The sequence below is a fragment of the Marmota monax genome, unplaced genomic scaffold (genome assembly GCF_021218885.2).
Source record: "Marmota monax isolate L192 unplaced genomic scaffold, Marmota_monax_Labrador192_F-V1.1 WCK01_AAM20220418_F8-fsc00054, whole genome shotgun sequence".
NCBI lineage: Eukaryota > Metazoa > Chordata > Mammalia > Rodentia > Sciuridae > Marmota > Marmota monax.
In genome coordinates, this window is record NW_026692145.1 from 3470259 (window position 1) to 3494919 (window position 24661).

The 24661-nt window shown below is 39.9% G+C and overlaps 1 protein-coding gene and 1 pseudogene across 1 annotated transcript; both read right to left on the reverse strand.

Moving 5' to 3' along the window:
- Positions 1–2410: 2410 nt before the first annotated feature.
- LOC124109965 (ubiquitin carboxyl-terminal hydrolase 2-like) lies at positions 2411–6925 on the reverse strand (annotated as a pseudogene).
- Positions 6926–19344: 12419 nt separating this feature from the next.
- LOC124109972 (olfactory receptor 1468-like) lies at positions 19345–20367 on the reverse strand. Its single transcript, XM_046468970.1, has one exon. The coding sequence runs from the start codon at positions 20365–20367 to the stop codon at positions 19345–19347; it is 1023 nt and encodes a 340-aa protein (XP_046324926.1).
- Between the last annotated feature and the right edge of the window lie 4294 nt (positions 20368–24661).

Below are 24661 nucleotides of genomic sequence, written 5' to 3' on the forward strand. Positions count from 1 at the left end.
AAATGCTCACCATCTCTAGCAGTCAGAGAAATGCAATTCAAAACCACCCTAAGATACCATCTCACTCCAGTAAGATTGGCAGCCATTATGAAGTCAAACAACAAGAAGTGCTGGCGAGGATGTGGGGAAAAGGGTACACTTGTACATTGCTGGTGGGACTGCAAATTGGTGCAGCCAATTTGGAAAGCAGTATGGAGATTTCTTGGAAAGCTGGGAATGGAACCACCATTTGACCCAGCTATTCCCCTTCTAGGTCTATTCCCTAAAGACCTAAAAAGAGCATGCTACAGGGACACTGCTACATCGATGTTCATAGCAGCTCAATTCACAATAGCAAGACTGTGGAACCAACCTAGATGCCCTTCAATAGACGAATGGATAAAAAAAATGTGGCATTTATACACAATGGAGTATTACTCTGCATTAAAAAATGACAAAATCATAGAATTTACAGGGAAATGGATGGCATTAGAGCAGATTATGCTAAGTGAAGCTAGCCAATCCCTAAAAAACAAATACCAAATGTCTTCTTTGATATAAGGAGAGTAACTAAGAACAGAGTAGGGACGAAGAGCATGAGAAGAAGATTAACATTAAAGAGGGATGAGAGGTGGGAGGGAAAGGGAGAGAGAAGGGAAGTTGCATGGAAATGGAAGGAGACCCTCAGGGTTATACAAAAGTACATACAAGAGGAAGTGAGGGGAAAGGGAAAAATAATACAAGGGGGAGAAATGAATGACAGTAGAGGGGGTAGAGAGAGAAGAGGGGAGGGGAGGGGAGGGGAGGGGGGATAGTAGAGGATAGGAAAGGCAGCAGAATACAACAGACACTAATATGGCAATATGTAAATCAATGGATGTGTAACTGATGTGATTCTGCAATCTGTATACGGGGTAAAAATGGGAGTTCATAACCCACTTGAATCAAAGGGTGAAATATGATATATCAAGAACTATGTAATGTTTTGAACAACCAACAATAAAAATTTAAAAACAAGACAATGGATGAAATGGAAGAAAAAGTGGATGAAATGCATATCTGATAATGAACTTATATTCATATTATGTAAGAAACTTTTACAACTCAAAAATAAAAAGATAGTAGCTCCATTAAAAATTGACCAAGGCCTTAATAGACATTTCTCTGAAGAAGATATGCAAATGATCAATAAGCACATGAAAAGATGTTAAATATTATTGTCTATCAGGGAATTGCAAATCCAAACCACAATGAGATACCTCTTCACACCTAACAGAATGGCTATCATTAAAAGTGGACAATGATATGCATTTCTAGGTAGAGAAACTATAATCCAAATACATTTTTTTTTCTCCTCAAAGCTATTATTTGTTTTGTATAAGGTTCTGCTGTGCATTAGACATTCTTCCACTCTTGCTTACATAGTAAACAAGTGTATATTATCCCTTGGGCTCAGATTCACAGGTCTTCCCTAGAGAAGGGCTTCAGGCCGTAAACTCAAGAGTGTCTTTCTCTGATGCCTGGTACCAGGAGTACTGGTATAGTCCAGGCTTCCCAGGGCACAGGCCAGGCCCAGGTGTGGGGGTATGCAAATTGCACAGTGCTTCATGCTTCAGTGCTGAACAACTTTACTCTCTGGGAGAGCATGGAGTTTTGTCTAACAAAATCAATACCATGGGACAGAATCATATGACAGACTCAAGATTTCCCCAGAAAACCAGGCTCCAGTTCCTAGGGAAGGAGTAAAGACCAACACCAAGAGGATCTGAGGGGTGACATGGGCATCTCTGAGAAATTGGCCCAGAAGGCCTGTGTTTAGGAGGCTCTGAGAAGGGGCAGATGGCATGAAGGCCAGGGAAAGAGATGTTAAAAAAGAATAAATTAAAGGTGAGAGAAGCTCTAGGGACAGAGAGCTATCCTTCAAACAGCTGGGGAATAGATCAGGCTTAGGTAAGAGAGAGTGGGCAGAAAGAATTTGATACACTATCAAAAGAAATCTCTTTTTATCTACTTCCTTCTTTGCCTCACTGCAATGCACAACATACCAGGGGCTAAGGGACTGGACCCTATTTCCCCCAGTGGGTTTGAACATGGCAGTGGGGAAAAGGGAAGGTACTGAGGGATATTTCATGGAGGGAGAGTTACCCTCTGGTGCCCAAATGCTTTAAGGCACACTTATTGGAGGCAACTAGATTACATCCAAAACAAAATGAAACACCCCAAACAACACTTGCTTATATTCCAGGCCTACTGTTGTAAGCTTGAGCCTGGCCAATACCTACATAGTACCACAGGGAGCTAGCATTAGGAAAGTTGTACTTGAAGAATTAAACAAAAGGACCAGCCCAACCTCCCAGCGGTGAAAAGGTACGGAGGAGATGGTCTTCAGTCTGAACACTTTTATTGCTGTATGGTAAAAAAAAGCTGGGCTTTAGAACACCCAAACCATCTTTCCTAAAAGACGTCCCCTTGCCTGTGCCCTTAGAGTCAGTACCATTAATAGGTCTATTGGATCATGCGTGCTTCCTGCACTGGACTGGTGAGCAGGTCCAGGTAGAGACAGGCGCCAGCTCCTCAAAAGCACCATGATGCAGGCAAAATACTCCCAGCAGGCTCCAGAGGGCGCTGTCTTCCCAGAAAGTGCGGGGGCTGGAGGGAGCTGCAAGTGGATGAAAATTCCCTCACAGACTCGGGAGGGTGGACCTGCCAACTCTTAGAAAAGCAAATAAGGGTCGCTGGTACGGACTTGGCTGGAGGACATGGACATGACTGAAACTGAAATCGTGTCATTCGCCTGTCACTGGATTTTGGTAGTAGGCTGTACAATGGCCACCCATGGTGGTTCTGGAGTGATTGGACATAGCACACAGGTTGTAAACAGCGTGGTGGGTATTTTCTGGGGCAAATTCTCTCGAGTCCAGGTCTTTTAGTGGGAAATTCACAAATATTGTAAGCTTGCTGGCTCGTATCCTGGATTCTGAGAACAGCTTCCAGTGGAGCACCAAGATCTTTGGAAAACTTGTATATTATACATCTCCTGGCTCGGTAATAACAGCATGTTGGCTGTTGATCACCATCAAGCACATCCTCTTTGGTGAAGAGCCTCATGCAGTCCATTAGTGTTACCTCAATAAACCTCACTCAGCATTGGGCAGTGAGAGGTCCCAGAGGGGATCGAAAACTCTAGAGTAGAAACCACCGCCAGTGCACCTCTTTAGCTGCCCAACAAAGATGTCCACAATCCGAATATCTTCTCGTTCTAGATATTTCCTCCACACCTGTTGCCCTTTTTCATCATCAGGGAGATGATGGAGGTTCTTGGGGTTGGACTTATACCTCACTGTTACTCGGTTCACCTCATTGTGGAGTCCATCCAGAAGAAAATGGAGGAACCCCTGAGCATCCTGCTGATTAACCATTGAAACGCTGTGCATATCTCTGGATCTGGACTTTGAACTCAGATGGGCTCACCATATCATTTGGGGGATGAAGGTCCATGTTGTCTTGATTAGTTTTGCAAATGCTTTCATGAGGATTGTGTGTGCATTGCTGGTATGGTTGAGGTCCCGCTACTAGAGGCAGTAATCTCTCAGCTCCCTGGTGTTGCTCAGGCACTGCAGAATCCAGTTCATGAAGCACCAGGAAGCTGGTTTTGAAGACCAGCCAAACCTTGGGCATTCTTTGAATTCTTGGCTTTGTTGAGCAGAAGCCCCACGAAGGTAAAGAGCAGCAGGGATGGCCTCAGCTCCTTGGAGAGGGTAGGAAAGAGGGCAGCTTGGGGGCGGCTGGGGGCTCCTTGAGCAGAGTCACTGTGTAAGAGGTGCGTCTGCTGTGGGGCGAGCTATGAGCTCATCCCTATGTCAAACGTTGGCCAATGGGGAGTGGGGAGTTCCCATGTGGTGCCACAGCTAGCACACCAAGGCTGGCGAGGCTGCCACCCAGATACAGTCCACGGTGCCCAGCGGTAACTGTTATGGTGGGAAAACTGCACGCCCCTCTACCTCAATCTCTCCACCGTGCGCCGCCAACCACCCCCGATTGGCTCTTGTGCTCCTGTGCTTCCCAAATAGATTTCTAATAGGAATATTAAATGGTGAATTTACTTTAGAAAATAGTTTGGCAGTAATCATATGTATCAGTAATCCCACTTCTAGGTGTATACCTAAAATAATTGAAAACATGTTCAAACAAAATTGTGTAAACAGATGTTCATAGTAGCATATACTAGTGTTAATCTTTATAGTCCAGAAGTGAAAAATACCTAAATGTACATCAATTGATGAATGAATCAACAAAATTTTATATATCCATACAATGCAAAATTATTAAGCCATAAAAAGAATGTTACTTTATCCATTCATCTATTGAAGGGCATCTAGGTAGATTCCACAATTTAGCTATTGTGAATTGTGCTGCTATAAACATTGATGTGGCTGCATCCTGTAGTATGCTGTTTTTAAGTCCATGTATGAAGACCCAAATTGTGTGACTCTACTTTGTGTACAAAGTACACAAAAAGACATGAAAAATTGTACTCTGTATGTGTACTATGAGTTAAAATGCATTCTGCTGTCATGTATAAACAAATTAGAATAAATAAATTTAAAATAAAAAGTAAATAAAAAAGAATATTACTGATACATTCTATAGATTGATGAACTTTGAAAATATTTTACTGTGTAAAAAAATGCCAGTCACAAAATACCATATTTTGTATGATTTCATTTATAAGAAATGCCCAGAACAGGCAAATCTATTAAGGCAGGAAATTAGTGGCTGGGCAATAAGGAAATGGAGAATGACTGCTAATATGCCTATGGTGGGTTTGCAGAGTATTTAAAGTGTTCCCAAATTAGATAGTGTAGGTGGTTGTACAACCTTGTGAATATACTTAAAATCACTGAATTGTGCATGCTAAAATTAAAATCAATTAAAACAAATACATTGGCTCATATCATTGAACTTTTAGACCTTGTTAACCCATATACTCATATTTTGGAGAACACACTGTATGTAGCCATCCATTCAGAAATGATTGTTAAGTAAAGTGAGTAATTTTCATGATATGATAGCTACTGCAAAGCTAATTAGACAAGGATTAAAACTTAGGAGTTGTTCTTTATTGTACAACTTGGAAAATCTTTGCCCCATTTTATCATCTGAAAACATACTCTTAATTTTTGCTGCCTGTCTCTTATCTAAACCTGAGTTGTGAAGGAAAAAAATAACACACATAATAACCTAAAGGAAATATATTACATTCACTCCTCCAGATTTGGTATTTTAGTAATCAAACCAAATCATCAGAGAGTTGCACATTTAGACCACATTATTTTGTCTTTTTGTATAATTACTTTAATGAAATTACCCTTTGACATAGTGCTATCTGCCTGCATTGAAGTGTATCATCAAAAAGAGTCACATGGAACTAGCTACATATTATGCTTCACTGACAAGATGGTTTTGAGTGTTCTCTATAATACATTTTCCAGTTTTATAAAGGCCCACAGCACTGATTTCTGTTTGGATTTAATACCAGGAAAACTGTTTCTTATGAAAACTTTGTATGATAACACTCTTGTGAATGTTGTGACTCTTGTCATTACTTGTATTTGCTTTTGCTACTATGAAGGTCCAAGAAAATTTGTTGGTCATTTCCTCCCTGTACAAGATTATTATATATGCTTTGCACATGAAAACTTATTTATGGCTTTATGTGTATCTTGTATTATATTTAACTCTGCAATACCACAAATCACTTTTCCTAGTAATAAAGTAATAGATAGGAAGACTGATTTAGATAGAGAAGGTAGTTAGACCAACAGATCCTGGCCATGGCATCAGAGATTCATCATGCCAGCCACAAACTTACTGACTCCACAAAAACCATTTCACAAATTCATCCTGTTGCTCCAAAGTTGTGAGAATAGGAATCAATGACTTGGGCTAGAGTTGTAGCTCAGTGGTACAGCACTCACCTAGCGCGTGTAAGTTACTGGGTTCAATCCTCAGCACCACATATAAATAAATAAATAAAAGTATACCAAAAAAAATCAATGACTGGCTCAGTGAAACAAAACTACATGACAATACAAGAATATACCATGGTGAATTTCACCTTTATGCTTAGGTATAAAGTACCAATTAAAAAGAACTATAAATAAATAGAAGGAAGATCAGTAGAGAAAGGGGAACAGGTGGAGGTAAGAGGGGAGGGAGAGGGGAAGGACTGGGGATTGTAATGGAACAAATTTATTCTATGTATGAATAGTTGTATCAAAGTGAACCCCGATATAACTATAAGGTATCAATAAAAACATAAAAACACCACAACAAGAGTTTAATCATACTCACTTCCTATAGTCATCATTCTCATATTGTAACTTGCTAATGAGTGATAAGAAAGTGGGTTCTCATGTTCTGGAAGTTAATCTCTGTTACTGTAGGCACAATTTCCATTAGTGTTATGAACTTGAAATATGAAAGTAACTTAAATTGCCCAGAGGTGTCAAGTGAGATGGGGATTTCAGGACATTTATCAACCCATTTCAGTAACATTAATATTTTTGTTTCAAATATGCAGTTAAATAGGAAATTTGAAGAATAGTTATTTGCTTCAATTGTTTGTATCATACTGAAAGTTGTTGAAAAAGTTCTGGTTGTGCCTTCAAGGTATTAAAAGAATAGGTCACATTATGCCTCATAAGTTGTTTGAGCTTTCTGGAAATGGAAGGGTTGACTGATTGATTGATTGATTGAATTTTTCTGCTTTTTATTAAATTGTTTGGTGTCATGGCAACCTAGGCTTTGTTCTCGCTTAAGAAGGACGCAGATCATGACATTTTTATTACATGTCTTCAAGAATGACAGCCTCTACAAATCCTCACTTGACATGGAGAAGTGCAATAATGTGCCCAGATGCTTGAGGTTGTGGCACTTGCGTCATTGGTGGAGCAGATGGTCAAATAACTGTGATCCTTTGCTATATGAGTGTTTCAAATGAAAACCTTTTCCCTTGAGTTGTCTTCAGAATGACCAAGCAATTCTGTCCTTTTCTAGCATGCTCCAGATATGGTATACAGGATATGAAATCTCAGTCAGAAGAAGAAAAATCTCTAACATCTGAATCCATGGTATATGCATCCATATTTGGTTTATTAGAAACTTCTGAATGGTAGATCAAATTTTGTAGTAAATTTTGTTCTTGTGTAAGTATTGTCAGTATGTTGCCTTTATAGCCTATGTTGGAACCACATAAAAAAATAAGGATTCATTACTAAAATTTGTGAGCATTGGGTCTTACTTCCTGGGCTTTGACGAGATTGGGTTCACTAGTACATTCAATTTCTGAGTTCACAGAAATTGTCAGAAAACTAATTGTTCAACGGAACTCCAAACTCCAAATTTTATCTCAAACATGTCCCCAAGGCTACTCTTCCCTATTTTACTAAATGAAATTCTCATAAAAATCTGCAATTGAAGCCAGAAAACCAGGAGATAGCCTCCTTTCCCGTTACTCCTATTTTGAAATACATTAGCAACCACTTTTTAGACATGATAAAATTGGTCTTTTGGAGAGACATTTCTCCATATCCTCTGAGTACCTCTAGCAAATTATCATCTATATTGCAAGACAGGTTCAAATTTTCCCTTCCTTTCCCTAGAATTTAGTTTCTACTCCATAATAGGATAATTTTAAAAAATCATAAACCAGGATAGATCAGTGTGATGCTTATATGGTAAGAATGCTTTCTGCATGCAGTATGAAAAAAAAAAGTATCAAAGTAAGAGTTTGGCTATGAGGTGTGCGTGGGGGCTTCTCCTTACTCATCTATTGTGGATCTTCATCTTGGGTGGTGACATGATTGCTCATGATGCCAGATGATGCCAATGAGTCATCTTTAGAATGCTGATCCTGAATTGATGAGAAGAAGATTGCACTGAGATATGAAAAGTACCACACTGGGTTGCTGTTCGAAAGAGAGAGGAGGAGGGTCTAGGTGAGAGGACCAGTCTGTGACCAGCGCAGTGGTCAGAAAAACAGGGTCATGCATCATCCTTGGGTCGGGGCAGGGGGAAATGACCACCGTGGCCAACTTTGCTTCACAGACGACTGGCTAAGAGACCTGCCCAAAGCCAAGGAGCTCAGTATCAGTGCAGGTGGATCAGCAGGTGCCTTTCCTTCCCCATGATGGCAGGCAAGTGGGGAAGACCTGTGGCTAAGCAGATCCAAACTGTGAGGTTTCTGGGGTGGAGGAGCCCCAGACCTGTCCCATGGTAGAGCAGCCAGGAGGGGCTGGAGCCATGCAGTCTGAGTAGGCAAACGGGGTGGGCTCTGCCTGAACCGCTCACTTTCTTCTCTGCAGCGGTTCGCCTTGGTGCAATGAGCATGCAAGTGGCAATGACTCAGTGCTGTCTAATTACTTCTGCCCTCAGTGACCCCGGCTCCCGAGGGCCGAGGACTCGGGGTCCAGCCTCCCACCCCCAGGTCAGACAAGGTCACTCATTGGTGTCGTTCAAAAGAAGATGAGGCCGTTTTAATAGGGTCCTCTCATCTCTAGGTGAGTGTGGAAACACTGTGACAGGAAGGAAAATAATTGCATTTTCTCCCGAAGCCGCCAGAAATAATTTCTACTTTAATGGTGAAAACAGGTCTCCTTGCATCTCTGGACGTTTTACATTGCAGGCTGTAATGAGCGAGAAAACGTCTTTCTTTTAATAGCTAATCCTCTGATGCTTCGTGTCTGGGAAGGTAAGGTGATGTGGCAAATTACCGTTGTCGAAGAGAGAGATTGAGCCAGGAACAGCAGCCCCGTTTTGTCCACCGCGTCACTGAGCTCTCGTTAGCATAGCCAGAAAATTGGGGCTTGTTTGCAACAGGACCTTGTTTTGACAGTGGCCATGGCCAGGCATGGCCCCACCCCGACGCAGGAGAAGATGGGAGACATCCTGCCCCCGCCTTCCTCAGGGGCACCAGAGTCCTTAGACTGAATTAAGCACACACACACACACACACACACACACACCCACGCCCTTCCCACCCCAAACATTCCCAGGAGTGCCATGGAGCCTGGGTGAGTCTTCATCCTAGAGTGAACATGACCTTCAAGTCTTGCCCAAGATCAGTGTTCACCAGGGACCCCGTGGTCAGGCAGGGAGGGAGGGAAATGGGTACTGAGCTGAAAATGGGCCATTCTCAGACCTCCTGCCCAGAGCCAGAACTTTCCCTGGGGCTGGTGCTCACCACTGCATCCTCCTGCCTTGGCCCTGTCTTCTACCTCCTCCCTCAGGGGCCTTAATTTCCTTTTTGGGGTGTGATTTTCCCCCCAAGTGTGCCAAGGTAAATTAATTCATGGAGCTGTTTAAGCTAAAGCTCCTGCCTCTCTCTTCTTTCTCATTTGAAGGGGAGCTGCCCTGATCTTCTTGTTGGTTTCCATTCCATCCATGTGAGGAGATGTCTTCCTTTATAATGAACCTCTACATTTGAAAAAAATATTCCTTGGGGAAGTCTTATTTCACCACTGTTTCTTTTTCTTGCACTTCAGGTATTTGACATTTAGCAAGTTTAGATTCACGCATATGTTACCAATGGAGTCCTACTGATTGTTTTTCCACAGAGCATTCTTTTGGTAGACTTTGTTTTTGTAGAGTTGTGACATATTCCCCTCAGTGTAGATACAGTTTAATATTGTACTAACACTGTTAGGATGTACTTTTTGCATTGTGATTAAGCATATGGGATTTTTTTTTATCCTAAACTAGCCAAATTCTCTATATCAGCCTTTTCTTATACTGTGAACATGCATCTCCAAAATGATTACCTAAACAGAGGTACAATTTTGTGGATTACATAGACTTTCTTGCATATGTGAATTTCATGACCCAGTGAATTTATGGATAGGCTACGAAAATCTGTATTAAGTTAACCTGAATTTAGATTTCAAATGTCTTTTCTGTGAGTGGTTCATAAAGCTCTGCGTTACTACGGAGAACAGAGAACAATGCTCTTGCCTATAAACATTCAAAACATTGAACTAATGTTATTTCTGTAGACCTTTCCTTTCTTGCCTGGTAACAAGGAAAAGATTTAAAGCCAGGGCAACTGCCTGATGGTATAATTTCTTCAAATAAAGTTTGACATCTTGTTTGGCTTTCTACATGCTTCCTGAAGGAATATTAAAAATAATATACAGCACTATGTAATTCTCACAAAACACATTCAGCTCTAAGAAAACGAAACCCGCAGTGAGGTCTTATTCCTGACACAAATGCTGTAGTGCCCATAGGAGCTGGGATCATCTGAAGTTACAAACGCTTCTAATGAGATCTTTATTTTGTTTAGGTTTCTCTTTCAAATGTTATAAACTTGTATTAAGCATTGGTGTTAGGCAATATTTTTATTAAGAAATTCACTAAAACAGAATCCCAGAAGGTTGAGAACAGATGCCAAGATCCTCATGGAGATACTGACAGACTCCAGTCCATTGCTCCATGACAACGGGTAATTGGCCTTGTGTATATACTTCCTGATTTCAGCTCATGCCAATAAACCCTATTATGGTATTCATGGTAGAGTCTATTAATATGTATCCTCAACACAGACCTCATTCCTCTTCCATATCATAGTCTTATCCTAATAAATAAGGTGCTGTGGTATCTGATTGATTTCCCTTTGAGGCAAAGTTTTAAAAGGTGGGTGGGGGATATGGCTTTGCATTTGACAATGAATGGAGATAGGTGTTTCATTTACTTATGTAGTAATTGACAGATTATAGGTTTCCAAAGTGTAATGAAATAAAAATGTCATTCTTCATTCAAAAATTTGTCATGGCTCTCAATTTTGAACCATATGATTTTTATTAATATGATTTTTCAAGTCATACGTTAAATAAACCTATACTTCTAGAATCCAAACACTATGACCTATATCCAGCTCACACTGGTTTTCTTTGACTCTGTCCTTTGTGGAAGCTTCTGCATCAGTGGTTCCCATCATTGTCTATCAGAATCACTCATGAAAAAATTTTAAAATGATATGTATTGGATCCTCTGTGAATTAATTCACTTATATGAAATTCTAGGCAAATCAATATATAATGACAGAAAGTAGATCAATATTTGTTTAAAGCTAAAGATGGGATAAATTAACTGGGATGGGGCAGGAGAGAACTTCCTGGGGGTGATGGCAATGTTCCATATTAAATTGTGAAATGGTAGCTACATGTAAGTTCATAATTTGTCCTTACTCACTGAACTGTTCACTTAAATTGAGTGCATTTTTGGATGAAAATTATACCTCAGTCAAATTGACCACCTCCAAAACAAACAAAACACATGTGATGAGGCTCCACACAGAGATTCTGGATAAGTAAATTAGTATGTGGTTCTAATATCAATATATAGGATTCAGACAAGCACCCATGGTTAAGTAAGTCTAAGGTAAGTGTTCTCTGATTGGCATATAAGGGTCCAAAACAAACATTTCAATCTTCTATATTTAAAATAATATTATAAAAATAAGAGTGTTAGCAAAAATGTCTTTGACTACTGTGAAATACAAATAAGTACATCTTTATTTTTGTCTTAGATTTCTGCTCACCTCCCCAGAACATAGGCTCTTTTCCCATCCTCTATTATTGGTTCATCTCCATTGCTTTGTGTTCTTATAGTTGCTATTATATAAAATGCACTGAAGTGAATGTTGAGTGCTTGAGGGGCACTTTCTTTGGCTGTGTCAGAATTGCCTAATATTTAAAAATATGCATCTTTGAAAGGTGTAACATTTTAGCAAAAGTACATTATTATATAAAAAAGCACTGTGTGACAACATCTTAGAGGACATCAAAAAAACTTTAATTTTATGGTCATGTTAAATTAGTGGGTAACTTACCTCAAAGGTATAGCTGAAAGGAACCAATTATAAAACAATTTGTTCATTATTACATTTTAAAAAATCATGCCATATTATAAAGTAATGAAAATGACTGTTTGAGATCCTGAGAAATCTTAAGTCAATTGATCACAAAACCCCACATAGGGATAGTAGCTGTAGTCCCTGTGGATCTGGATCCAGTACCCAAATGGTTTCCTATATGCACTTATTACCATGTATTGTGACCATCTTTGCCTCTATCCTCAGGGCAGGAATTGTATATTTCATATCGAAGTTTCCATGTTATAAAATAAGATATTGCCTGATCTAGGCAAGGTCTTCAATAAATGTACATGGAATGAGTCAATAAAATTTGGAAGGCAAGTACCTGTAAGCTGCATATTGTAATACACAAAATACAGCAAAATGCCATGACTTTCACAATTAATGTCTTTTTACTAAATATGGTTTCCTTCTTTAGGATAATGTTTTGTGGGGTTTTTTCCCCTCATAGTTGGAGTGTGTAGCCAAAGAATAAAAAGATTTCTCAAAGTATCTACTGTATCCAAAACATTAGACTATGTTCTGTGTAGGAGAAGTAAGAGGCTATGGAAGTATGGAATGATCTGATTGATATCATATGCCAACTTAATCACTGATTTTCCAGATGAAATCTGATGGAGACTTCCAGAAATAAAGACCTGCATTCTTATATTTAGCAACAGTCTATATTCCAATGTAATATCATCATATCTCCATTATTAAGTGTGTGTGTGTGTGTGTGTGTGTGTACAGAAATTCTAAATGTTGCTATGTCTACCAATGGAACATTCTTCCTTTTTACTTTATTAATAGTTTTAAATTTATTTTTAATCTTTTTATTACTATATTATAGTTATACATGTTAGTGTGGTTCATTTTGACATAATTACACATATAATGTAATTTGCTCTGTATCAGTCCCCAGTACTTCCTCTTCTTTTGAGCTAATAAGATATAGCAGTTATGGCCAAAGATGCACAAAAGAATCAGTTAGCTGACAAAATTTGGTAACAGAATTTATATTATCTGGAAGCATGTATTGGATTCTCAAATCCAACTGTTCCATATTGGGCATATATGCAATTCATTTTATATTGAAACCTTAAATTTTCTGATGCTTATCAACATTAATGACATAACCAAACCACTGTGTATTTCTTCCTCAAACAGAGAGTTCTGTTTGTCATCTGTCAGAGAATCCAAGGTATTGGTGATTTTTTTTTTGTAGAGAAAACCATTTACTCCCATTGTGACTGAAATGCTGATATTTTTGCTCTTTGTAAGCACTGAATATCTTCTAGCCTCCCTTGACTAGAAACTTTACATTACATATCTCCTGCTCTATTCTGTCCCAGGTTTGTTGTACCCATTTAGTTGTGGCATGCTATAGGCATGGAGTTATGCATACTGCATTTTAGGAGGTTAAGTCATTATACTTGACTTGTGTGGGTCCATATCAGCAGTAACTTCTTTTGTGACACTTCTCCATTCTTGGTCTTCTCTTACTTACACACTCATATAATGAATTCGTCATTTTTTTCCCATTGGGGGATTCATCCAGATCAGCTCTCTACCAATAATCCTTTCCTACACACTCAACATTGCTACTTTCTTGACACTGTTCTCAGATGCAGTTAAAACCAAAGTCTTTCTCAATTTTTCTTCATACCCAACTGCTGTCATTACTTCTATGGCGTCATTATATTTACATACACATACAACATTCTTCCAACTATTCTCTGCAACCAAGATCAGGACATATCCATTTTTGACCTGATAATACTTTCTTTGTTAAACTCCATTATTGATTGTTTAAGGAAATGGAAATGATTTCTTGAAAAGGTTTCTTTATAGGGTTCAAGACCATTCTGAGTAAGAACTACACAAGAAGATGTTTAAGCAATTTCTTATTTTCCTTGATGTTTGATACAGAATTCTATTACCTTGAAATGAAAATACACTTTAATTTCAGCTCTTCTATTTTTCTTTCACATTTATTATTACTTTCAGTGTATCTTCTTCTTTTGGACAGCTTTCTAAATTCCTCTCCTTGTGATAAGCTTCAGATGACCTGGAATAGGGTTAATGTCTTTTGGGGCTCTCAAATCCTAAATATATAAGGAAAGAGAAGATTCACATTTAATAATCAAGTTTATATGCCAAGAAATTTACAGCAATTGTTTAAAATTTTATTTTATTTATTTTTGTATGTGCTGCTGAGCATTGAACCCAGTGCCTCACACATGCTAGGCAAGTGCTGTACCACTGAGCCACAATCCCAGCCCTAAAGCCTATATTTTATTCAACTTCCCAAACAAATGACTAAGATAGTAAATATACATATAATTTTTTACATGTAGAAATTAAAGTTAAATAAATGAAGTGATTTGTCCAAGGTCATACAACTAAGAATTGGAGGAACTAGGACTAAAATCCAGTTCTATCTGACTATCTATTGATTTACTCTAAAACGATCTCCTTCACTGTAATTTACAGTAAACATTCCATTCTTTGATAATTCACAATGTAAAAGCCTCATTAATTTATTAGTATATTTAATTTATGTGGCCTTTTCATCAAAGAAAAGTTGAGTGGTCTGCCTGAAAATTGTTTATCAAAGATTATAATCTCCAAGGGATAAGGTCTATCTTCCCTATCTGATATTAAGAACATGGTTAGTAGATACATACATAATAAAGGCATTGAATTTCCTCATTTCTTCACATGTACTATCATACGCATACCAGGTATACCTCCCTTTTATGTTTTGAAGCATAACAAATCATACCCTAAAAGCTGCTATTGACTTTATCTACAAAAGAATTTCTTCTGGCCATGCGATATACAATCAGATTTGCTGAAGCTCCAGATACTTGAGATCAGGATGATCAATTTATCTGACGTCACAGACCCAGGTATAATCTTGTTCAAGGTCTTGGACTTACAGGCAATTTTTTATTCATTCATTTCACGAATAATTTTAGTTCCTATTCTGTAAATGGCACCAGGTTGAAGTATGGCCTCAGAGATGAAGACACAGTCTAAGCTTTCTTGAAGCCACATGTTCCAAAATGCCCCACTTTCCTCCCAAATGACAAAATTAGTAGCATAGAGGAAGGACATCCTGTTTGGTACTACCATTTGCAATTCAGGCACTACAGGAGAGGATTTTCTATCATTTCCCCAATATGTTAGTCCAAACATGATCTGCTCTGGTCCATTTTCTGGCCTTATGATATCATCTGAAGTGAAATCTTAATTAATTAACTAATCTATCTATCTATCTATCTATTTATTTATTTTTGGTGTGAGAACAGCCCCATCCTGGTACTTCTTTTCTTCTACACCTTAATTTTTGCTTGTCCCTTATCAACTTGGTGAGTATGTTTATGGAGTGGGAAGAAATCACACATATTCATAAATATATATGTAAGAAAGAGAACAAAGCGAAGTAGAGAAGGCCAGAGCTTCTCAAAACGTGTTAAATAGCCAATTTTTAATTTTTAATTCCCAATTTATCATACACCTATAATTTCTTACAATAAAATAAAAATTTTATGACAATATGAAATTTCTCCATGCTTGTAAACATATATATATTCATAATAGGCAACCTGAGTAAGTCACTAATACAGAATTTTGCTTCCTATTAGACACAAAATTTCTACATATGAGCCAAAATAAAATGAGGATTAGACTGAAAGAGTGGCCCCATTGGGCCTCTGCCTTAGCTGTAGCCAGAGTCACTCTACTCTTATATACACAAACTTCTCTTTTAAAGATATTACTGTAAACTCTGTAGTTCAAAGGCACTCTTCATTCCCTGTGCAAAACTTTCTGCCAATGGTCCTGCCCTGAGGAATATTTGTGGCAAGATGGCTATTTTCTTTTTTTAAATTTTTATTTTTATTTTTTATTTGTTTTAATTAGTTACACATGACAGTACAATAATCTTGACATATCGTACATTTGAATGAGATGGGATATAATTTCTCATTTTTCTGAGTGTACAGGTTGCAGAATCACATTGGTCACGTAGTCAGGTATATACCCACAGCAATACTAGTGTCTATTTTATTCTGCTGTCCTTCCATTCCCCCCTTCCCCTCCCCTCCCCTCCCCTCCCATCACTTCTCTCTACCCAATCTAATGTGACCCACTTCTTTCTTTTCCCCCTCACATCATCATGCATGTATTCTGTATAACGAAGAGGTCTCCTTCTCTCTTCCATGCAATTCCCCTTCTCCTTCCCTTTCCCTCCCACCTCTCTTCTCTATCTAGAGGTAATTTTCTTCTCATGCTCTTCCTCCCTACTCTATTTTGAGTCACCCCCCTTATATCAGAGAAGACATTCGGCATTTGTTTTTTGGGATTGGCTAACTTCACTTAGCATAATCTGCTCTAATGCCATCCATTTCCCTGCAAATGAAGATGGCTATTTTCTAAGCTCGCATTGTTATGGTCATGTTCCACCAACTCTGGATTATCTTACCAGTTGTATTTTCCCCAAAACCCATCTGATATTTTCATTTGTTTATGTAAGCTAAATTTAATTAAAATATATGAGACAATGCAATATGAAGGTAAAAAATCGTTTCTATGCAAACTAAATTATATGTATTGAAATTGCTCAATAAAGATCTCTAAAAATAATATTCTTGAGTTAGATGTAAAAAATTGGGAACAAAATGGAAAACTTCCCAAGGAGGACTTAGCTTGCTTTGGGATTGTCTTTAAGTTCTTATTTCATTTTAAAGAAATTGAAACTGGAAGTCAAAGATGATGCATTGTGGGTGAAGTCAAAGAAAGGATCTTGGCCCTGGATTCAAAGACTAGCTGAGGAATATATCTTTGCATAGAGTAATTCAAAATAAAGCATTCAAAAATAAAGTATTAAGGATATCCATGTATAGGAGTGTTTAATGACTCTTTGCTTTAATTGATTTTTAAAATTATTGAATCAATATTAAATCCTAATTGCATTGGCCAGAGTCCTGCTAAAGATTTTATGAATAATAAAGGATAAGGACGAAGAGGAGAAGAAAAGGAGGATGATGAGGAGGAAGAGAAAGAAGAGAAGTAGAGAAGGCCAGAGCCTCTCAAAATGTGTTAAATAGCTAATTTTTTATTTTTAATTCCCAATTTATCATACACTGATAATTTCATAAAATAAAAATTTTATGACAATATCAAATTTCTCCATGCTTGTAAATGATTGCTCTCAAGTTTTTCCTCAGTATCTCACTGACCAGTAGCAAGTACTTTTATCATTAGCCCTTGTCTGAAAACTACACTTAATATAAAGCACTGACTAGACCATTCTCCCCATGAGTGTGTGACTACAAAGCCACAACCCTAGCCCTAGAAGGAAGGAACCTTAATTAAAAAAAAAAAAAAGAATCTTTTCTCTGTTTTTTTTTTTTTGTACCAGAGATTGAACCCAGGAGCACTCGACCACTTAGCCACATCCCCAGCCCTATTTTGTATTTTATTTAGAGACAGGGTCTCACTGAGTTGCTTAGTACCTTGCTGTTGCTGAGGTTGGCTTTGAACTTGTGATCCTCCTACCTCAGCCTCCCAAGCCATTGGAATTACAGGTATGTGCCACAATGCCAGATGAGAGCCAATTTTATTCAACCTGGATAGTATAACTCAATGGGATACATTTGGTCCATGAAAAGCCTGAAGTTTATTCCATTATTAAATGTTAGCATATTATACAGATATACATGAAAGGTCCCAGGCATCGGGTCTTAACTTTCATACACTCACCAAAATCCTTGTTTGTCTCAAGCCTTTATATTCTTATAGGTTTAATTCCTGACTTTCTTTTTGTGTTTCTTGATTTATTCTGGACTCCTGGCACCTATCTATTATGTCACTTTCATAGACTTCTGTCTCAGGATGTTTTAAGTACTAAATGTCCTACATGGTCAATGGGCATAGCTAAGAGGCAAAAGTTGGTATAACTGATTTCATAGATTGTACAGGTGGGACATTAAAGTTCATCTAATCAGCAAAAGATAAACTAAAACTAAATTTTCTATTCTGAAAAAAATGACAACTTCCTTTTTCAATTCATCTTACTGAGTACTTAATTTAATCTAAAGATAGAACTACGAACCTTAATGAAACATAGTCACTACCCCTTCAAAGAGCTCAGGGCATCTTGGATACGCCAACAAATATTCTGCTGATTATAATTCACTGTGTTGAGTGATACAATATGCTACAAGGAGTATTCATTGATGTGTTATGGACTAGTGGTATAACTCAGTGGTTGTATGTGTTTAGCATGTATGAGTCTCTGAGTTCTACCCTCAGCATTAAATTAAATTAAAATTACAAAAAATAAAATGCTATAGGAGCCTAGAGAAGCAAAGTAATTGTTCTTAGAAATATGTGTCAAACATGAAAGAGTTCACAGAGGATGCAACACTTGAGATGGAGCTTTAAAAAAGCACTGCATGTCTTTAGGAATAGAGTAAAACAGATATTTAAAGGAAAGGACATAACATGTACCAAGACAAGTTTCATGCAGTTTCATGGAGCTAAAAATGTACAGTTTGCCAAGGATGGTTAGGGAGGGTAGTGAGTGATGTTTCATTCTCTTGGAAATATAGGTGAATTCAGGTGGTAGAGAATCTTAAAAGCTGAAGAAATTTAACTGGAAGCCAGACTCTATGGGGCTCATAGCATGACAAGACACATGTTTTGTTTTTGCCCTATTTTTTTTCTTAGTAATACTTTCTTTCCTTGTCCAGCAAATGAGAACAATATAATAATTATAGTGGAGGTTATAGTGAGTTTCACATTATTATTTGGAAGTTGTGCAGTTTTTTGGAAGTTGTATACTTTTTTTTTTAAAAAAAAGAATTTTGTTGTTGATGGACACTATACCTTTATTTATTTATTTATTTACTTTTATGTGGTGCTGAGGATTGAACCCAGTGCCTCACCCATGCAAGGCAAGCGCTCTACCACTGAGCTACAGCCACAACCCAGAAGTTGTATACTTTAGCAGGGCATTATATGTAAGATATTTTAAGCTATCATCATCACTTTCTCTCTTTCTTTCTCTGCTCTCCTTGCATTCTTTTCTCCCCTCCTTCTTCTTTTCATGTTTACAATCTAATATGTAAGGTTTGGTAAAAGGAAGAAAGGAAACATAAACCAAAAAATTAGAGAGCAATTATTAAGCACCAACTATACACTCATGAGTTTGTTCAAGAAAAACTCTGTAAGTGGTGAAGATTGTGGAATAAAGGAGCAATTTTGGTATTTTTAGTGTATTTCTTTATGATGAGATGAGTCTGGTGTAGAGTCTTGGGTCTGAAAATAGATAGGAAGAAAACTGTTAAGAGAGTGGGTTCGCCTGAGGCCCTGGATCCTCTTTGAGTTCATCCAGGTCAAAGAAAGATAAAGATGATAAAGATGTCTTATGGCAGAATTCACCAACTCCAGAAAAAGCTTTTTCGGCTCAACATTCTCCTTAATGCTCTTTTCATGTCTTTGTTCCTTAGACTATAGATGAAAGGATTCATCATGGGGGTTACAATTGTATACATGATAGCAGCTACCTTTTCCCTTTCTGCTGAGTATGCAGAAGAGGGGAGAAAATAGACCCCGACAATGAATCCATAGAAGAGGGACACAGTGGAGAGATGGGATCCACATGTAGAGAATGTTTTCCACTTTCTCTTAGTTGATGGAACCCTGAGCACAGTGCTGCCAATAAGGGTGTAGGAGAGAAGAATGAAAATGAAGGGGATGAAGATAACTGTTCCACCGATGCCTAGGATAAACAAGTTGTTGATCTGGGTGTCTGAGCAAGCAAGCCTTAAAATGGGTTCCAGGTCACAGAAGAAGTGTGGAATTGCTCTCTGATCACAAAAAGTCAAATGAATCAGCAGACTGAGATGCAGTACTGAAACCAGGTTGGAAATAACCCATGGAGTCACAACCAACAGGGCACAGCGCTTGGGATTCAATAATGCTGCATACTGTAATGGGTGACAGATCGCAACATACCGGTCATATGCCATGGCTGCCAAGAGGAAATTGTCCAGGTCCACCAGGAGCATAAAAAAATACATTTGCGTAAGGCATCCTGCAAAGGAGATGGTTGGACTCTGGCTTTGAATGTCTGCCAACATTTTGGGGACTGTAGTGGTTGTGAAGCAGATGTCAATGAAGGATAGATTTGCAATGAAGAAGTACATGGGACTGTGGAGGTGAGTGTCACTGATAATAGCTAGGATGATAAGTAAGTTTTCTACCATGGTGACTAGATATATGGATAGAAACAGCATGAAGATGATCTGCTGCTGTTCAGACCCCACTGTAAGTCCCAGGAGGAAGAATTCGGAGATAGTAGTTTGGTTTCCTTGGTGTATGGTTCTGCTGTGTCTAAAACGGGAAAATTTGAACTTCACTGTAAAATGGTAATGTGACACAAAAGCCCATCTGTGCATTATATGAGATTATTGAATAGAATCAGGCTTTGGAACCAGACAGTCCTGGCTTATATTATTCCCTTACTAAAACACCAGTTTCCCAAGGGCATGGATTTTATCTTCTATGTTCAATGCTATACATCAGTGATATAGACAGTGCCTGTCACATAGTAGGAGATAAATTTAATACTGGTTGGATTTATTAAACAGTGGGTAAATAAATGAAAAAATAACATTCTAGATTTAAAACTCACTATCTTCATGTTTCTATCATCGGTGCTTTTCTGAGCCTATTTCATCAAGTGTAAAAGTTGAAGAGTATGTACTTCATGAGGATGTAAACTAGATACTCTCCACTGTGTGGGCATTGCAGTGACACATGTAACATATCCAGGCCTGAATTTTAGCCATTTGTGTAGCTGTTATCATTCACTAAATTGGAAGACTCAGACTCTAAAGGTAAAAAGAAACCCCCAGAGTTATCTGAACCAGTCCCTGCCTTTGGGCAGTGACTATACATGTGATGATTTAGCTGATCACTTTTTAGTGCTCCAGAGAAAGAGATTCCACATCTCTTTCCAGCATTTGATCCAAAAATTTATCCTCTAAATAATTTGCTCACATCTTCCTGAAATCTTCCCTCTTTTTACATTTCAACAAGGAGAAATCAATATTAAATGCTGCAAAAGTCATGTAGGAATGTCCACTGAATTAGGCAACATAGAGGTAATGTTTAATGTCTTTCTCCAGACCAATTTTTTTTTTTAGTGAAATTGATTGGGCATAAGCAAAAACAAAGAAAACTTTTAGGAGCTAATATTTATTTGGGGCTTACTATGTTGTAGGCACTCAGCTAAGTGCTTTATGTGGATTATCTTATTAAACATTCACCACAACCTTATAAGATAAACAAGACTATTAAAATGCCCAATTTACAGGGGAGAAAACCAACAAATAAAAAGGTTAAACTTATCAAATTGACACAAAGTCAGTGTGGTAGAGTCAGGATTCTGAACTCAATATGTCTTCAGAGTCATATCTTGCTTGATCACTATGCTAGAATGCCTCTATACTGTTAATGTTTTCATGTATGTGGGGGAGCATCAGGAAAGAATATTTGTTGAGCCTCACCTCTATTCTAGGCACAGAGGAGCTTGCTCAGCCAAAGTTATACAGCTATAAATGATGGAGCTAGGCTTTGACTTTTGACTCCAAAGCATTTTTTGTCATATCTCTAAGTCCAAATTAGACCAAGTGGATAAATGGGAAGTTTTATTTTTGCTTATTTCAAATTGCACCTTTTCTAGGCTCTTCTATATGCTGCTGGGAGATCCATTTTACACACTTGTTGCTTATTTGCATGCTTGTCATATCTTTATACCACCTTCCCAGTCTAACACAACTAGACTGCCATTGTGTAAATGCACATACTTTTACTGGTTTGTTGTTTAGCTTTGTACCTTCTGTGAAAAAAGAGTTTGGTGGAACTAATGAATAGTTGGAGCAAGATTACAGGAAGATTGTTGCACTTATTTAATAACACATTTTTTCCTAAGTGCCACGGCAGTACTCATTTGCATACTAACAAATAAATGTACTAATTATAAATCAGGCAGGATCAGGTCTGGTGGGACCTCTGCTAGGCAACACTTAGCCATTTCATATGTACAGAATGTACTGAAAATAATAAAGTGGCATATTATTATGTACACGTAATCTAGGCTTTTCATTAATGCAGATTGTATTAGCAAAGTTTGACAGCCCACGTTCCTGACTTGACCTTCAAGGCATCATATCAACTAACTCCATTTAACTGATTGTTCTCCTCTACTCTCCCCAAGCTGGCACTATCTTTCACAACCAAGCATATACCTATCTTCAGTCCTTCAACCACTATGTTCAATTCACTAAGTTGTCACAATACTTTTGTAGTGTACCGGGGAAATAAATGTTTGTGGGTGTTGTGGTCCCCCGCCTATGAAACTTACCCAGATATTCTGTGGCTATTTCCAAAGCTATTCCAGAAAGAAACAGTTCAAATTTATCCAGTTGAAAAAAACAGTTGGTGACTTTTTCAGCTACAAAGTGAAACTTTCCTCCTCCTAATCTAAAAAAATAAGACAGCTCCTCCCCCTCCCTCCACAATTCCTCGAGGCGGGAGGGAAGGAATGCAGGCAGCCACAGCTGAGGGGGTTGGAGGGTTCGACTTTTACTTCCGTGAAGAGGTTAAGTTCCTGACGCCAGAAGAAACTCGAGTTAAAGAACATCATTGAAACGTTGCTTTCCATAGTCTGCAGGATCCATCTGAAGCTCTCTCTCTTCATCATCTTTCATTTCAGATCGGCTACGGGGACTCAAACGCGAGAGGTTTGTCGCACGGAGGGTAACACTGCTTATTCAGCAAATCGCCCCGCGGCTAGAGTCTGCAACGCGCGCTGGGATAGAGACGCAGGGATACAGCGCTGCAGTTTCTGCCAGACGCGCAAGCACCGCACTCAGGGCTGAATTCTGGGTTCGAGACGGGGAAGGAAGCGGTCCATCTCGGTTCTCCACACCGGTCAGACCACAGAGGAGGCCAGCAGCCACCATGTTGGTAAACTGACGTCACCACACCTGTTTTTGACTGACCGCAGCTCATTCAGCCATAGAACAGGTAATTTCAGGCTGCAATTCGCCTGCGGCTTGCAGACAGATTGCTAGGGTTCAGCGCCTGGGGGCTTCTTAAAATCTGATCTTATCGGAGTGAACACGGAGCACGGGGCGGCCGAGTTCCGGCTCCCGGAACCGTCCCGGAACCGCCCTGGCTCCGGGCTGCGGAGCCTGCGGAGGCTGCTTCTTGGACCCTGCTACTATCAGAGCAAACACCAAGCACCAAGAAGCCGAATTCCAGCTCCCGGAACTGAGCCCGCGGGGACTGCTTCTTGGAGCTTACACTTATAGGAGCTTACACCGAGCACGGAGCGGCCGAGTTCCGGCTCCCGGAACTTCCCTGGACCGGGGCTAGGAGCCCGCGGAAACTGTGTCTCGGTCCGGGTCCTGCTGAGGGCAGGTCAGGACTCACCCATTGCTTGGGTTGCCTGGCAAGGGGAACGAAATGCTGCCATTCGCACAGGATACCAACATGGCAGAGATCTGATGTCAGCAGAAAGCGGTGGAGGAGAGATCTTCATCAATACCAGCGGTGACATAAGCAGTTGGTCTCCTGGTAAGGGGGGTGAGGCTCAGTCACCCGAGTCTCCTCAATTTGTCCTCGAGCCAGAGGGAAGGAGCCGGGCCGCCGCCAGCCCCCGGAGCAGGCCCAGCGGCTCGCCAGCGTGGTGACCGCGTGACCCCAATTGGAGAGGGGGCGGAGCGGAGCCGCCACCCACACCCGCCAGGTGGGCAGACCCACGACCCAGTAGTACATGGGCGTGGTAGGAGGGGCAGGGCAGAGCCGCCCTTCGCGCTTGCAAGGTAAACAGACCTGTGACAGCCTGGCGGGTCAGGCCCAGTGGCCTACCAGTGTGGTACACACGTCACCCCAACTCGAGTAGGGGCAGAGCAGATCCTTATCCCACGCCCGGATCAGGCCCTGCCGGTGTGGTGGTCACGTGACCCCAATTGGAGTGGGGGTGGAGCGGAACCGCCACCCGTGCCCGCAGGGTGAGCAGACCAGTGATCAACCTGCAGATCAGGCCCAGGGGTCCGCAGGCGTGGTAGGAGGGGCAGGGCAGATCCGCCGCCCGCGCCTTCAAGGTAGGCAGACCTACAACAGACCGGCGGATCAGGCCCAGGAGCCTGCCGGCGTGGTACAAACACCACCCTAATTGGAGTAGTGACAGAGCAGAGTCGCCTCCCTTGCCAGGAACAGACCCAGCGTCCTGCAGGCGGGGTAGTCACGACACCCCAATTGGAGTAGGGGCAAAGCAGAGCCTCCACCCGTGCCCGAAAGGTGGGCAGATCTGCGACCGACCAGCGGGACAGGCCCAGTGGCCTGCTGGTACGACAGACACGTCACCCCAATTGGAGTAGGGGCAGAACAGAGCCGCCACCAGCTCCCAGAACAGGCCCAGTGACCTGCCGGCGTGGTAGCCACGACACCCCAATTGGAATAAGGAGAGAGCAGAGCCGCCGCCCGCACCTGCAGGAAAGATACGCAAGCAGTATGAAAAGACAAGGAAAGAAAGGACCACAAGCAATGCAGGTCAACGCAACTTTAGAAGAGGTAACAGCTGCAGCAGATGGAATGTCAGATAAAGAATTCAGGATATACATGCTTCAGATGATCTGGAGTATCAAGGAAGACATTAAACAGCAAAATCAGACAATGAAA